This window comes from Tamandua tetradactyla, chromosome 16 (assembly GCF_023851605.1).
Source record: "Tamandua tetradactyla isolate mTamTet1 chromosome 16, mTamTet1.pri, whole genome shotgun sequence".
Lineage (NCBI taxonomy): Eukaryota > Metazoa > Chordata > Mammalia > Pilosa > Myrmecophagidae > Tamandua > Tamandua tetradactyla.
Window position 1 is genome coordinate 16,543,440 of NC_135342.1, and position 18,355 is coordinate 16,561,794.

Below are 18,355 nucleotides of genomic sequence, written 5' to 3' on the forward strand. Positions count from 1 at the left end.
TTGCTGTTTTGAAGCATTTCCCCTTAGGTATAAAGTATCATGCATTTGCATGTATTGTAATTCGTAATTACAGAGGTTTGCTGTAACAATCGCATTATATTCATTTGACCACTCTTGTTGAATTTTCAAAATAATACAGGACGTTCAGGGGACAAATCTGGATGAGGTGACAGAAAGCAAAAGGACCCAAATGTAATGGGTCCAAATGTGATACCTGCGTGCCCGGTCTAGGCCATTTCATCTCACGGTTGCTGGTTGGCCTTGGCCTGAGCCAACGATTCTTCCCACGTCCCTTCCTTTTCTGACCAAAGGAAAGAAACTCAGAGAACTTGGCTCCAGGATAATGGAGCCAGGTACTGGTTTACGGATGACATGGACTCAATTTTTTAAAAATATTTTTGTTGTTAAATTGAGTGCAGGGGGGTGAAGGAGATTTGTTGTTAGATTTGTCCTAAATGTCTACAATGAAAACAATTAATAATTTTGTGTGGAATCTGCTCCCAAATTTCTGGTTGACAGAAGTAGATACACATATTTGCCTGTATATATATAGATAGATAGATATAGATGTATACTTGTATATACATGTGTGTATGTTTACAAACATAAACATAAAAAATTTCAGGTAAAATTGCTAGAAAAATGTGACAAAGAAGCTGAGACCATCTCTTCAGCAATGTTTAAAAGGACAGTTGGAACTGCAGAAGGAATCATATTTGTGCTTAATGAGTATAAGTTATATGGGTGATTACTTGAGGAACCAAAAAAAAAACCAAACACAGGAAAATAGCATTTCAGCCTACATTTCTAGTTACTTCAGGTCCCTATCTTCACTTATAAAGCTCTCAACAGACTTAGTCAAACTTGATAAAGTCTCAAGAGCCACAGTTGTGACAAACGACGATTGCACTCTGACCAGGCACGTCTCTATAAATTATTTATTATTTATTTACCTTTTTTACTACTTAGAGCCCCCCCCTTCCCCCAGATTTAACAAAAGAAAGTTGTGCTTCTGTAAAAGCATGGTTGCATAGTCAGGAATGCTTGCTGGCTTGGGTCTCACATTTGCGTCTCATGTATTACAACTTCAAGTCCATTGCGAAAGCCTTGTGCGCTGAAGAATTGCTGGATTATAATAAAATATATTATCTTTATCTTTAAAGACCTGTACACATTAAAGCTGATCAGAAAATATTGGTTTTAATAGAAGTTTAGGGGCTAATCCTGGTTCATTCACAGACAAAGTCCTTAAAGGGTTCCATGACGTAATTTAAATGGAAGGCTCGAGACAGCGTCATGTTCATTTGTCGGAACAAAACAACAACTGTAATTTTAGTTCTCTGAGAAAAAGTATTTTTCTAGATTTCTATTTAAATCCTGGTTATATTTTAGATTCATGATAAGATTTTTGCATGGGCAGGCACCAGGTATTCAACCCAGGTCTCTGGTATGGCAGGCGAGAACTCTGCCACTAAGCCACTGTGGCCCACTGAGCCATGATTAGATTTTTAATCCTTGAGAGATAATATCATTCGTGTGTTGATTTTTGGAGGCAAAAAATGAATCTGAATAATGCTACCAATTAAATTAGAAATCTCTGCAGAACTAGTTGATTCATTCATTATTCATAATAATCTTCCCTTATCAATTTGTTATTTCTGGCTTGAATTCTTTTTCCTTTTGCAATTATTTTATAATTTTAGTCCATTTAAAATGGCACTTTCCCTCACTTGTCAGTATGTTGATTGAGACTGAAGTGTAAGTAAATATCTTACAGTTGTGATTTAAGGCAAGACTTCTCTGAAACTCATGAATGGTTTATTCTATTTTTCTTAGTCCCCATAAAAAAATTACCACTTTTGTTTAGAAACCATTATGGCAATGCCAGGTGTTTTATATTGTTGTTCTCATGATTATCATTAGAAACTCTAGTGAAAGGAAGGCTTTGGCCGGTCTGTGGTGAATTTTATACCCACACAGAGCAGAGCAATAAATGGCATCTGTCCACAGGAAAATTAAATTGTTTCATTTCAAATAAAGGCCTAAATTTACATGGAACTGAGGGCTGTAAAATGAAATATAAATTTCATTTGTTGAATAATGGCAGAAGTAATTAAACATGGCATGAAAAACACAGACTAGAGACATCAGGAGATTGAAATGTGACTAATATATTTGTTTCTTAAATTTTGACAGGGAAGCCTAAATCCTCAATCTTGATTTCTAAAACCCACCCCTCTCCCTCCCCCAATTCTCAAGTCTTTTTTTGCACTTTGCGTACTCATCATAAAACTAAGTTGCTATGCTCTGCTCATCTGAGGAGGACTGGAAAGTATGTGATTGGTGCAGTTTCAATATTAGTTACCTTAGACCACCTAAACCTGTAAATGAATTAATAACACCACCAATTGCTAAATGGTTGTCTTATTACCAATAACCTTCTTGAGTCTAAAGCCAAGATTTTCACAGCCATTAAAGCTGCTTTAACACATTTTGCATTAAGATATAATTCTATTTGTTATGTAATTTGTATTATTGACTCAGGGAAATTATTTGTTTAAGGAGATTTCCAGCAATGAGTTTTAAAAATGTTTTTAAGATTTTATTCCACATGTTGCATAATTAAAATAGCTGAAAATCAAATTGAAGAGAATTGACAATAAAAAAGGCAAACGTTATCTTTTCTAAATGCTGGAATGGTGTTCTTTGAATTAGAAAATAGTATAGCATCAAAAAAGACAGCAGCCATTTATTTGAAGCTTTGTGCCCCAATGTCCAAATATAAGGATTTTTTTTTTTTTTAGAAACCGAGGTGGTGACGTGTGAAATATGACAGCTGAGAACCATAGGTGTAAATGAAATTGAATAATAATTCTGTAAGGGATGGTAAAGCAATGCCCTTTAAACTCAAGACTTTTGCCCTGTGACTTCTGACATTAGCCATGCAACCTAACCTAACCCTCTGCAAGTAACTTACAGGGAAAATATCATTGGTTCTGTTAAGAAATAGATTTTATGTAAAAAGCACAGATAGATTGCCTAGGCAATCTCTGGTGGAATTCTAGTTGTGAACTTAAATTATTCAAATTGATGAACACCCTAAAGTAATGTTTAATCCATTATTTTCTAATATGATTTTCATGCTTGGACGTTTTATGTGCCATTAGCCACTCTGAGTGGCTAACAGTCAATCAACAAATATTTATTGAGAACCAACTATAAATTGGGCATCACAAGAAGTACTGGATCACTATAACATTAGTTGCAAACACAAAATCATGAAATATTAAATTAAGTTACAAAACTGCTTCCTTTTCATTACAGTGTCAAAGGTTGATATTTTCCCTAGCTGGCATCAGTTTCCCATAACTTTCCCATAACTGATATCCAGAAACAGAATGCAAAATATTAAGGAAGCATGTGATTTATACATTATCTTAAAAAGGAAGCATGTGATTTATACATTATCTTAAAAAGAGAGATAACTATGTCTTTTGATTTCCAAAGCTGCATTTGTTTCACTTTATCAAAGTCTGATAAATACATAAAAATAATAATATATACAACTGTATCTGTTGCTTTGTTTTCAGCCCAACAGCCACATTTCTCAGTATTCATTTCTTTTTTAAAATTATTTTTGGTGAGCTTGAGTTAATAAAGATTTATATTACATTACATTATATCATATCATATTATATTAATTTTACATAAATAACATTAGAAAGATCTTGATAAGGCATTTTAGAAAGTTGACTAGGTGCATGATTTTAAATGAGGTTTATTTTTTAAATGCTCTAAATGTCTGTGGTGTTAAATTGATTTACTAAAAGGAGCAAATATACTCTGGTTTATTTTAAAATCTTAAAATATGCCTAAACCAGTCTGCTTTCTATAATAAAACATTAGTGTCTAATATATTATTGAGCAATTACAAGTGAAAAGGTAAGTGGGCTCTGTTTTAAAAATTACAGAAATAATTCTTTCTAAACTTTACTACCACTGATGTCAGTTATAAATAGGACAAAAACTTTAATGAATTCAGGGGAAGAAAACTGACAGTTTACAAACCTCAGAATATCTTCAGGATATATGTTTTTGTGGTTTTATTTGATTTCCTTTTGTTTCATTTTGATTTTGTCTGGCTAATGACTTATTCTCAAAAATGTCTTAAAATAGTTAAATATTTGTTCGTTTTTAGGGACCCTCAGAAAATGAAGTGGTTGGATCTTATTTCTCTGTGAAGTCTTTCTTTTGGAAGGTAACGTCTAAATCCTTTGTATAATATTCTTGAATTTTGGTTCGGATAGTAATTTTTAAAGTCAAAATTAGCTTACAGATAGATATATTTGTTCACCTTCTTTATTAACTTTTATTCTAAGGCGTCTACATAACTGACTCTTTCATTCCTTCATTTGTAAAAATTCAGAACGTCATATATTTAGCACATTGCTTTGAAGTGAGTTCTTTATGGGACCAAGTTTACCCGAAATTCTGAATAGCCAGAGGCCCAGAATCTGATTCCAGGAATATGAAGGTGCTGCCTGCAGGGTCCATTAACAGTCTTTGTAATCCTCTTTTGTAAAATGGAATTATTTTCTGCTCTCTTTTTGTTTGAGAGCAGACTTCTGACCTCTCTTAGTCATCTTAGACTGGATACACACTAGATCCTCAGTATTTTTTCTTTGAAGAAAACATCCCATGAGTTAGAAAACAGCAACTCTGCTTTTGATTTAAATAAAGAAAAAATGAAAATTCCCCACAGATTTTTTTAAATGCCGTTACAATGTAAGGTTATTTATTCTTTCATGGTTTAAGCACAATGAGCTCTGTCATCTAGTTTTTCTCTGCTGTAATTCTGCATTATGTCCAGCAAAATTTATTTGCTAAATTAATTTATGCACTTACTACCTTTGCCTTTAAGAGTTTCTGTCTTTCTTTGAAAATTCACACATGGTGCATGATGACCTAGCAATAAATACTGCAGTGAAATGCTACACGATTAGGGCTTTGCCATTTTCTTTTCTTGGTGCTTTAACTGCTCCTGACTGAAAGCTACCTGTCTTTTTCCTTTAGAATTTTAAGATGTTGCAGCATCTCTTAAGCACACATGCAGGTATGAGAGTAAGCCATTGGCCAAAGAGCAAGTATAAGCCATTTCTTGAATCTCCATCATCATCACTTCAAACTCCATCATCATCATTTCGTTTTTGTTCTTGTTTTGCAGCTTTCTACTGACTTTCAAATGACTGATCTTTCATTGTCTTCTACTTTGCTATTTCCAAATTAGTCTTCCATTTATTAGTACTTGTCCATTTGATAGTCTCCCTACTTAAATATTCTTTATTAACCATTCTCAATCTCTTGAACTTTCTGGCTTTTGAATAACAAATCTGCAATTTTAAAAGGTAACTTTTTGATATCCCAGGTACAGTGGTCTAAGGTCTTTTTTCTGGGCATAGGGTAAGGGACAAACAAATCGGGTCATAAGGGCAGAACCGTTAGGGGTCGTTTATGTTACCAACAAGAAAACTAAGACCCATAGCAGGGATCATCATTATTCTTAAGTACCCAGATGATATGGTCAGAACCAATGTTCTTCTTTTTCTGAATGTCATGGAAATGAATATTTTGAAGACTTAAAACAGCAGATGTCCTCTTTGAGTTGATAATAAATTTAGAAGCCAGTTATAAATAGAGCTGCCCCTTAGTTTGTCTTAATTAGCACCCTTTCAAATTCCTCTTGCATTTTGTGACCCTTCTCTTCAGTAGCTCTTTAAGCCACCAGTGAATGGACATTTTTTGAGGGTCACATGCACCATGTCTGATGTCCCATTTTACTTAATCAAAATATCTGGCCAAGTCCACTTTGGATAAGTATGATAGTTCATAGTCACTTTCAAATGTCCCCATGATAAATGACATCATTACTCTTTACCAAAGTGATACTAGTGTTCCGATGAGCTTTTAAAAGATGGTTATGAAAGGAGGTCTCTCGTGGAAATTTTCAGACATGCAGAAAACCTAAATAGCTCAGGTAAAATCTTATGCCTTGTGGGTATTAAACTGTGATTTGAAAGAAAATTTTATCCGCTTCCTTTATAAGAATTAATATATGTGTTCTGGAGATAGCAGCTGAGTTACAGTGAATGAAACTGAATGTAAGAGGTTGCTCAAATGGAATGTCAGTGCTACTTGCTTTATCTTAATTTTCTGAGAGAAAAATACTGAAAGAAAAGATTGAACTGATACAGGGATATTCTGATTTTCTGAAATCATAACATTTAAACATATCAAAACACAAAGTAGGAAGCAATACCTAGGCAAGTTACTGTGTTTCTTATGAAAGCAAACAAATTTTGTGAAGTAAAATTTGATCACTCTTAGTCAGAATTTCATAAAAGAATTTCAACTTCCAATTAAAGGACGTTAACTTCAGGCAGCTCTTTAAATATTTAGTATGGTTGAGTTTCTAATCAATTATCTTTATTGAATGGAACATTTAGATTCTGATGACTGAAATTTAATTGGATAAACCATCTGACAAGAACATAGTAAAGAATTTAAAAATAATTTTAATAGTTGTAAAACGGAGAATGCTGGCCTATGCCATGATACCTCATATAAAAAAATGGAGAAAAGGATCATAAAACAAAAGGGGCAAAGAGAGTACCTAAAAAAAAAAGAACAACTCAGAGTCTTACGGTGAGGTCAAATAAAAGTATTGTTGAAGGAATATACTGCAGACTAAAGAGAAGAGTTGTTGGCTTTTAAAACATAAATGTGATCCTGTGCTGAAGGTAACATTCTGAAAAACTCAACTTTGTATGACATACACCCAAGAAAACTTCAATATTATTTCTGCTTTGTAAGCATGAAATAAGACACTCAGCAAAAAATATTTTTAACTTTTAGTTAAAAGTCTCAAAAAAAAGTCTTTGTATGTCCAACTTAGAACTCATTATTCCTTTATCACATCATTATTAGACACTCCTAGATTATCCTAGCAAAGCAACAAGAATGTAACATAAATGATGATTTTCTATTACTGTATATTTTGAGCAAATATAGTAAAAGTTAAAAGCTTTCGTTTTGCCATGACTGAGATTGGAAAGGGTAGTTAAAACTTCTAAAGTAAACATAAATGTCTTCCTGGTACCATAAAATGTATCAAGAAGCAATAGAAAAAGAAAAGAAAGTTTAAGGATAGAATCCAGGAGAATTTCCCTAAGGATTATAGCGCTAGTGACTCATCGACTAAAAAGAGGATCAAAGTTTTATTATTAGATGAGACACTTTAAACTGGGCTGTACAAAGAACTGAGAGGGTTTTCTGTAAAGGCAATCCTACTTTGAGAAGATGGATGGACTGCAGAACAAATCTACTCACTGGACTCGATCTTCAAGGCACAATTCACAGGAATAAACTGGGTAGGAAAAGGAAAAGATAGAACATGCCTGTGCTTGGGATTGAACTAGTAATTGCTCCATGCTCCAGGCTCTACTGCACAAAACAGGCATTCTAGCCCTGTCATTATCTCTTCTTTGCATGTCTTCCGAATCATTTGATCAAATAAAAGCACAAGCTGAAAATAGAAGAAAGGGCTGACTCCACATATTGGCTTATTGTAAACATATAAGCCATGTCTTTCACAGCATCTGGGTCTCATCTGGAAGGATTAGACTGTACACTGGTAATAAAATTCAGGGTAACAAAAGCCAAGGATTATTAGTACATCTCAGGAAAAGGATTGGTATGATTGTGTGGTCCTTTAGCCACATGTTAAATCTAAATAGAATTTTTTAGTATTGACCTGTTTTTTAATTGGGACACAGAGTAATAGGAGATAGCAATCCAACTTTTCAAGGAATGTGATTAATAAACTTTATTAACTGGAACTGGAATATAGATGTGTTCTCAATCTATATGCTAGATTCTACAACTTCCCTATCTCATTAGTAGACAATACACTATAATTTATTATGCAATATAGTTAACTCTCATGTGCTTTCCTGAGAAACATATGCTGGGGTTGTGACCACTTATCTATGTTTTCTTCCTCTAAGCCCCTGATTACCTTTTTTTCAATAACCTATACCCAAGGATATATTTCATGTAAGAATAAAGCAAAGCATTTCCACAAATTCTGTACCAATAAATTCCTTTTTTCTGTGTCATGAACTCCTCAGACTCTGTCTGGAAAATGATTTTGAGAAAGAGAATCAAGGATTGGTAGTAGCAACTCCAATTTCAAATCTTCACCTTGCCAATCTCTAGCCTTTTGTTTTCAAGTAGGGTATTTATCTTTTCTGGACTTCAATTTCTTTTCTTAAAAATGAGATGCTTGTCATGAAAAACACATGAGTGAAAACTCTAGCAAAAAAATAACTGTTCAATAAACCCTTATTTCTTTTTGTCTGGTCAAATTTACCTTTCAGATATTCCCTGTTGATGTTATGAAAGCTGACAAATATCACCTCATCCTAACACTTGTTTTTCAGAAATGTCCTCTATCTATAGAAGAGCCCAAATACACATCCTCAACTCCACCATGATGAATTCCCCCATGTTTCTTCTCATCTGTATTTCTTATTCCATCTCTTGCCGCTCTTGACCTTACTTATTGCTGAGGCCCTTTGGGTTGCTTTCTTGGTAGCAGAGGCAATGAAGTGAAGTGTTAGTGGAGCAAAATTTCTCAGTTACTTCAGAGATATCTCTTCAATCATTACAAAAAATGTGCATGTGGTCTGCAAGGCAAACATGATGACAGCTATTACCTGTCCACATAACATTTATTTTGCTGAAGTCCATTACATTTTTGATCATACAGTCTCCAGCATTTTTTGAATCAGCAGACTGGAAAATGATTCTTTCTGTGATTTTTTTTGCTAAGTTTCATTTTCTGCTATTCATATTAGCAAACACCTGAAATCATGTTAGAATTATCTATCACCATATATCCTATGGGCTTTATTTTCTTAACTGCTACATTCTACTAAAGAAAATGGTGGCTGGCAGCTACAGAGTTGCATTAGAGTTTATTTTCACTGTAGTACAAGGCATTTTCTGACTTGAAAAACAAATACATGTTTTTTTCCAAAAGAAAAAGAAAATCTTTTTTGAAGAGTAATTCTAATGCTGATTGAAATGAGGGATTGATAGCACCATGAAGATTTCCAGTATAGCTCTCACCATTCATTTCCATCCAGACGTGTGGCAGGCCCTCTCTTCCCATCCTGGGTGCCAGCAGAGCAGGGCTTCAGAGTCCTTACTGCCAAAATGCACAAGTAAGTTCAGACATTCAGTTTATCCATGTCCTCTGAGCTTGCATGAGCTGTGAACTCTGAGGATTGACCTAATGTACTGAAAATCCATTTCCTATCCTAACCAATTCTATACATGTGAAAAGGAATTGACATCTTGAATTCTTTTTCAAGAAGCAGTAGAAATCAAGCTAATATTGTCCTCATAATGCTGCCTTACTGGTTCTAAAGTCTTTGTAAAGATGAGTGTTATGACTAATTACTCCAGACTTTGGAATTTATATCATTAGCTGGTATCTCGATATTTTTTGTTAACACAGAACCCAGATGAACATTCCTTACGAGTGGATGGCAAGCACTGGTGTGCTTAAAACTTCGGCTGCAAATCAACTGCATAAGGACTCACCAGAATGGTCAAGACCAGCAACTGATCAAATTGCTCCTTAAAATGAGAGAACTACTGCCTTAAAAGTTCAAAGAGTAGTTCTTCCTTGGTGGGCTTGGTTTCTTTGCTTGAAACTGGGCTGGTTTTCCTGTTTGTTCCCCCCTCCTCAAATACAGTTCTTTTTCAGCAAAGACCTAGTTGAAAATATTACTTTAGCTAAAAGCACAAGCTATAGTATGTTAATTCTGTTGAGGGACGTTTTGCATTTGTTTAATTCACCTTTCCTTTAGGGGCCCAATAAAGAATTTTGGGTTGACCGTTACTCTATACTTTCATAAATATGTACTATTTAGGTGCATCATAATTTTGAGAAACATTTTAATAGAGGAACAACATAAATTATGCAAACTTTCATGATTATTCAGTAGGCTCCTGCTTCCATCTTCAAATATTCCAAATATCCAGATCAATCTACCTTCGTGATCAATGAATTTAGAAGCAGGACTTTAAATAGCTTAAGTAATATCCATGCCAAAGAGTGGAAAATGCTTACAATTGTACTAATTAATGATAGTTATTAGAACATAAGAGAAGGCCAGTGTCCACACACCATCTCCCCTTTAAAGCAGGAGTCTCACACTTGAGCGTGTATCAGAATCACCCGGTGGGCTGGTCGAAACAGAGTTACTGGACCACATCCTCAGACTTTCTGGTTCCTTAGGTCTGGTTTGGGGCCAAAGAATTTGAATTTCTGACAAGTTCCCAGGAGACACAGATGCTGCTGGTCTGTGGACCACACTTCGAGAAATTTTCTATTCAGAAGAAGGGAACTGTTTAATTGGAGCAGCAAGTGATTCCAAAGCTTTCTTGGAGATCATCAAAGCTAGTGAGTTTCAAAATTTCTTTTGGCTGTGGATTCCTCTCATTACCACCCCTTCAATGAGCTCCCCAAAGTTGATTTGAAAAAGAAATAAGCCAAGCAATAAGTGACTGTCGTCAGCAGGTTAAATCTTCATTGCTTGTGGAGTATACTTTTTTTCTATGTAGGCTCTCACACGTGCACACACACACACTCAACCCTCTCCAACTTCCCGCTCCCCCAGACTCACACATACGGAAGAGTGCCCTTAGTGCCCTGGACGACAGCTTGGAAAAGTTTAAGTAAGAATGCCAAGGTCCAGAGAGGTAACAAAATGCCTAAGCCATACAGACAGACATTTCTAGAAAGATGTGAGTAGATATTTATGTTAAGCCCTTGTCTTTTCCACTATTGGTAGCTTTATATCTTTATGTCTTCCACCTTTACCTTATAATTTCACTTCTAGTTTAGTTTCTGATTCCTCACATTTAACCTAAGTATTTATCTGTTTGACATCTATGCATTTACTCAGTCAAATCCACCAATGAATCATGGAGTTTCTTTTTAGGAAAGTGTCATTTAAACAAAAATTATTGAAAAAGGAAAAATATTTTAAGAATGATCTCTGGTTGGTATGGGTTTAGAATTTTTTATTTTCTTTTAGCCAGGTCATCTTAATTCCCACATTCATCAGCCATATTTTTAAGAAATATCATTCCTCCCTCTGGCTTCCTAGATCAGTTTGGAATTGTCTTTCGGGTAGTAGAAAAGCATTTTGTTAACAACTAATAGCAGTAGGTAAAGTCTCCATTAAGTTCATTTGATTTCTGTGAGACCATGAAGCATCTCATGGAAAACATTCTTTCTCTTCCCTATCCTGAGTCCAGTTGTTGCTTTCATGTAAAAGGGAAGAGCAAGTAAGGGTTCTAGACACGGTACCATTAAAGAGCCTAACTTAACGTTGTTTATTGGAGATATTGTGTAGACTACATAGTGCCCCAACTATTAATTGACTGGGTGCGTGTATGGCTTCTCTTCCTTCTAGAGTGTATAGAAAATGATATTAGGTAAATTCATCAACAAGCTTGCCTTTACTTAGGTAAGTATAATTACGTGTGCTCATATAATATAAACATAGATGGTAGTTTCATGTATTAGGTGTGGGAAATAGACTTGAATACCAATTCAAATATAATTAGTCCACTTAACTGGAGAGCACCTTTTGGCAATATTATACGTAATTGCCTTTAAACCTGTGACAGAGTCTCCACCCTAAAGACCTGTGTATCAGTTTGCTAAAGCTGCCAAAATGTAATATACTAGAAATGGAACAGGTTTGATAAAGGGAATTTATGATGTTACAAGTTTACAGTTCTGAGACTGTGAGAATGTCCAAATTAAGGCAACAACAAGAGGTTACCTTCACTCAAGGAAGGCTGATGCTATATGGAGCATCTCTGTGGGCTGCAAAGGCATGTGGCTGGCATCTGCTGGTCCTTGTACCTGGTTCTGTTGCTTCCAGTTTCTAATGCCAGTGGTTTCTTCTCTAAGTATCTGGGGGCCTTCACTTAGTTCCTCTGGGATACAATTCTGGCTTCTGCCTTGCTTAGCATCTCATGGGAAGGCACATGGTGATGTCGGCTGGGCACTGCCTGTGTCTAGGCATCTGCTTTTCCTGTTGACACTCCAAACATTTCCAAACATCTATGTCTCTGTCAGCTCTGAAGCAACTGTTCTTCAAGAGTCTGTATCTGAGGTTTCTCCAACATATGTCCTCTTTTAAAGGACTCTAGTAAACTAACCAAGACCCACCTTGAGTGGATGGAGTCACATCTCCATCTAACCAAAAGACCACACCCACAATTGGGCATGCCACATCTCCATGGAGATAATCTAATCAAAGTGGTTTCCACCCTATGGCATTGAATAAGGATTAAAGGACATGACTTTTCTGTGGTATACAACCCTTTCAAACTAGCACTAGAAATACTGTTCTAGTGCTAGTTTATTGGATTCTAGTCAGACATTCATTTATTAGCTTAACCACACTGAGCCTCAAATTCAGCATCAGTAAAATGGAGATAACAGACTTTGCCTTCCTGCCTCATAGGGTTTTAATGGAAACTAAATATAATGTATACATGTACACTTTAGAATTCTATAGCATATTTTAAACTTTTTTATTAATTAAAAAAATTAGCAAACAAAACATTAAGATATCATTCCATTCTACGTATACAATCAGTAATTCTTAATATCATCACATAGTTGCATATTCATCATTTCTTAGAACATTTGCATCGATTTAGAAAAAGAAATAAAAAGACAATAGAAAAAGAAATAAAATGATAATAGAGAAAAAAAAAAAGATTATACATACCATACCCCTTACCCCTCGCTTTCATTTACCACTAGCATTTCAAACTAAATTTAACATTTTTTCCCCCTATTATTTATTTTTATTCCATATGTTCTACTCTTCTGTTAATATAGTAGCTAAAAGGAGCATCAGACACAAGGTTTCCACATTCACAGAGACTCATTGTGAAAGCTATATCATTGTTCAATCATCATCAAGAAACATGGCTACTGGAACACAGCTCTACATTTTCAGGCAGTTCCCCCCAGTCTCTCCACTACATCTTGAACAACAGGGTGATATCTACTTAATGCATAAGAATAACCTCCAGGATAACCTCTCAACTCTGTTTGGAATCTCTCAGCCATTGACACTTAGTCTCATTTCACTCTTCCCCCTTTGGTCGAGAAGGTTCTCTCAATCCCTTGATGTTAATTCTCAGCTCATTCTAGCGTTTTTCTCAGTTCCTTGATGCTGAGTCTCAGCTCATTCCAGGATCTCTGTCCCACATTGCCAGGAAGGTCCACACCCCTGGGAGTCATGTCCCACGTAGACAGGGGGAGGGTGGTGAGATTGCTTGTTGTGTTGGCTGGAGGGAGAGGCCACATCTGAGCAACAAAAGAGGTTCACTTGGGGGTGATTCTTAGGCCTAAATTTTAAGTAGACTTGACCTATCCTTTGTGGGGTTAAGTTTCATATGAACAAACCTCAAGACTGGGGGATCAGCCTATAGCTTTGTTGTCCACACTGCTTGTGAGAATATCAAGAATTCAACTTGGGGAAGTTGAATTTCTCCCCGCTCTCACCATTCCCTGAAGGGGGCTTGCAAATACATTTCCAGTCACTGATCAAATCACTCTGGGATTCATCAGGGCATCACTCTGGACATCACTCTGGACAAACCAACAAAATCTCATGTCCTACCCGAGATTCCAAGTATTTATGATGTTCAAACTATCTACATGAGTTATATTAGGAAATGCTCTAGTCAAAATATAAATTTTGTAACAAACATTTTTGGCTTTAGTCTCACACATAAGGTGACATTTTAAAGTATTAATTATCATCTATTTTCAGCACCCTGCAATAATGACATTCCTTTGTTCTTCCTCATGCAAAAACATTTTTAAAATTTGTACATTGTACATTTCACTATTATTATACACTCTAGGCATTCCTAGATTATACCATCTCAATCTTTAACATCTGTCTTTCTTTCTGATTTCATTTATATCCCCAGACCTCCTCCTTCTGTCATTCTCACATGCAGTTTCATTCAGTGTTTTAACATAATTACATTACAGTTAGGTAGTATTGTGCTGTCCATTTCTGAGTTTTTGTATCCAGTCCTGTTGCACAGTCCTGTTGCACAGTCTGTATCCCTTCAGCTCCAATTACCCAGTATCTTACCCTATTTCTATCTCCTGATGGTCTCTGTTACCAACGACATATTCCAAGTTTATTCACTAATGTCAGTTCATATCAGTGAGACCATACAGTATTTGTCCTTTAGTTTTTGGCTAGTCTCACTCAGCATAATGTTCTCAAGGTCCATCCATGTTGTTACATACTTCAAAAGTTTATTCTGTCTTAAAGCTGCATAATATTCCATCGTATGTATATACCACAGTTTGTTTAGCCACTCATCTGTTGATGGACATTTTGGCTGCTTCCATCTCTTTGCAATTGTAAATAATGCTGCTATAAATATTGGTGTGCAAGTGTCCGTTTGTGTCTTTGCCCTTAAGTCCTTTGAGTAGATACCTAGCAATGGTATTGCTGGATCATATGGCAATTCTATAGTCAGCTTTTTGAGGAACCACCAAACTGCTTTCCACAGTGGTTGCACCATTTGATATTCCCACCAACAGTGAATAAGTGTGCCTCTTTCTCCACATCCTCTCCAGCACTTGTCATTTTCTGTTTTGTTGATAATGGCCATTCTGGTGGGTGTGAGATGATATCTCATTGTGGTTTTGATTTGCATTTCTCTAATGGCCAGGGACGTTGAGCATCTCTTCATGTGCTTTTTGGCCATTTGTATTTCCTCTTCTGAGAAGTGTCTGCTCAAGTCTTTTTCCCATTTTGTAATTGGATTGGCTGTCTTTTTGTTGTTGAGTTGAACAATCTCTTTATAAATTCTGGATACTAGACCTTTATCTGATATGTCGTTTCCAAATATTGTCTCCCATTGTGTAGGCTGTCTTTCTACTTTCTTGATGAAGTTCTTTATGCACAAAAGTGTTTAATTTTGAGGAGCTCCCATTTATTTATTTCTTTCTTCAGTGCTCTTGCTTTAGGTGTAAGGTCCATAAAACTGCCTTCAATTATAAGATTTATAAGATATCTCCCTACATTTTCCTCTAACTGTTTTATGGTCTTAGACCTAATGTTTAGATCTTTGATCCATTTTGAGTTAACTTTTGTATAAGGTGTGAGATGCGGGTCCTCTTTCATTCTTTTGCATATGGATATCCAGTTCTCTAGGCACCATTTATTGAAGAGACTGTTCTGTCCCAAATGAGTTGGTTTGACTGCCTTATCAAAGATCAAATGTCCATAGATGAGAGGGTCTGTATCTGAGCACTCTATTCGATTCCATTGGTCAATATATCTATCTTTATGCCAGTACCATGCTGTTTTGACCACTGCGGCTTCATAATATGCCTTAAAGTCAGGCAGCGTGAGACCTCCAGCTTCGGTTTTTTTTTTCCTCAAGATACTTTTAGCTAGAATTCTATAGCATTTTATAAATGGATAGTTAACTCCTTGATCTTCACTGAGAAACTTATTTCTTACTTGTAACAAAATTTGTCCTTTGTTCCCCTTTTGCCCTCCCTCCTTTCCTCCTTTCCTTCCTTCCTTTCTTTCCCATTCATATTCCTTAACAGACATTTTAGTACATTTAGACAGAGTCTACTTTCAGAGGCAGTCTTAACAACAACAGAAGTGGTGAACAAACAAACCATAGCCAAAATTTATTGCTACATTATATAATAATAAGTAGCATGGGATCTTTGAACTGGAAAAAACCATACTGACTACTTATTTGATGAATTCCAGACTGTTATTTGAATCTGAGAAATTCTTGGTTTAAGTAAAATACAATGTGGAAATACAATGCATAAAATAGATGAGAGCAGAGGGGCTGTAGCTGGAATGGGGCATAGGGTCCTGGGACCCTGGTGGAACTTGGAAGTGCCCCATGAAACTTCAGTTCAGCACTGGTCTTGAAGCTCATAGAGGTCACTGATGAATACCCAAAGTCCTGTGTTGATACTGATAAGGCAGAACCACTAAGCAATGTTGTTCAAAATTTGCTGTTCAACGAGACAGGGAAATATGCAATGTGATTTAGAAAGATTTTCATTGAAATGTTTAAAATATTAGACAATGTCTTTTGAAGAATGTAGTTATAATTTTCATAATAAAACCACTTTAAAATGTCTGACTTTTGATGATACCAGGGATAAAAATGGCAATAGAATTCCTACGGTATGAAAAAACGGTAAGAAGTCAAAGTGGGAGAGGTAGTTACACAAAGTAGACATCATAATGTGAACAGAATAGGACTAATCCATAACTTAGATGTGGAATGAGGTTGCAAAAAGTGTTGAATTTCTACATTAAATAACTACAAGTGAAGAAAATTATTCTTGATAATTTGAAAGGAACAGCAATTTTTATAGCACGGCTTGATGTTGTTTTAACATTTTAGCTAATTTCTCTGGCTTGTTTTATATGCTACTTAGTTCAAAGAGATTATATGGCCACTCTTCGTATTGACTTGCTAATTTAAAAAATTCTGATTTTGTTCACTGGTTTGAATAGTGCGGTTTAAAATTGAGCATTTTACAAATAATTAAAGAAAATATTTAAATGCTAGAATGAAAAACAAATCCAGAAACATATCTGCTAATATAAATCACACATGTAGTTTTAAAAACAATTTAAAATATTTCTGATTCAAGTTTCGAGCATAAGCAAGATATCTGGGGTGGGCATATTGATTTTGTTTTCTGATCCATGGTTCCTTAAATAGTTCTTCAGTGAGCTGAAACTCAATTACCTCATAAAGTGGCAAGAAAGAAGTTTTTAAATGGTCTAAATAGAACTTGTAACTAATCTTACAGATAAAAGCCACCTATAAAATCCATTCATAAATATATGTTTATATAAATATTAAAAATATGTATCTATATATAAATATAAAAATCCATATATGAAAACATAGGTCTCAAAAATAATAAGTAATTGAAAATTAAATGTCATTGTGGATGAGGTCTTTGATAACTGTATTTATTTTATGCTCATCTTGACACAGGCATATTTAGCACGTACAAATAGTCTGTTATTCTTGATGCATCTACAACTTGTAGCTTTAAGAGTAGAAGAGTGAGGCTGTCTTTATTTTGAGCACAACAACCTTAATCTTACTCAACAATCTGAAATGTATCATGACATGAAAGTTTCTTAATTTATTAATAATTTATAATAACACTTATAAATTATTTTTGAAAAATTTTAACTGCTTTTTTGGGGGAAAAATTGTCACTACAGAGGAAAAGTAATGCCGATTGAAGTATTTGGGTTTTAAAATACAATAAGGTAACTCAATTTTCCTTTGTCAAAAGTTTCAGACCCAAAGTTTACGTCTGTCCGACCTACACAGAAAATCACATCTTTGGAGAGGAGTGGTCAGTATCATCTTGATCGAAGGGCGAGACCTCAAGGCAATGGACTCCAATGCGTTAAGTGACCCCTACGTGAAATTCCATCTTGGGCATCAGAAGTACAAGAGCAAGGCAAGCACGCCTCTACCTCATTCCTGTCAGTACTTGCAAGGCTGCAGTTGGTTCATAGCATGTTTGGGGAGCTGAAAATACTAAATACTTTTTTAAATGCTGAACTTAACTTCTTTTGAACATCAGAAAACATGACAAACAATTGGATTGCATTTCTTACTTTCTGGTTTATGTGCCTTATGTAAATTACTTCTCTAGGTCTCAATTTCTTCATGTTCAAAATAGGTATAATAGTAGCACCTATCTCTTGGCATAGGAGTGAAGATCTTTTTAAAAAGGAGGGAAAAAAAGGAAAAACCTGGGAAGAACATGAGTCAGTGCCCAGCACATAATGTGCTCAGGAGTGTTGGCTATTACTATTGCCGTTACTACTCCTACTATGTTATTATCATTACAACTATTGCTAGTGCAACACAGCAAAGAGCGTTACTTTATCTCTCTGAGTCATTTTATTCAAACTGACTTGCAGGACACAGATTGTAAGATTCTTTATTTATTTAGAAAGCAAGCGGTCAAATCCCTGTTGTCACTTGCCGGTTGAGTGCTGTAAGGCAATTTAGTCTCTCTGTGTGCCAATTTCCCTATCTAATGCCAACCAGAGGAAATTACTGAAAAGACTAGATGAGTATATGTAAAATATGGAAAGGGCTTGAGATACTGTCTCATCCATAATAAGTATTCAATAAA

General features: G+C 35.4%; 1 protein-coding gene across 1 annotated transcript in view; it reads left to right on the top strand.

Annotated features, from left to right (window-relative positions):
- LOC143658319 (multiple C2 and transmembrane domain-containing protein 1-like) overlaps positions 1-18,355 on the top strand; it is a 230,954-nt gene that overhangs the window by 21,182 nt on the left and 191,417 nt on the right. The window contains 2 exon segments of the mRNA XM_077130463.1: positions 4,199-4,258; positions 17,498-17,668. Coding sequence (XP_076986578.1) covers positions 4,199-4,258; positions 17,498-17,668 — 231 coding nt within the window.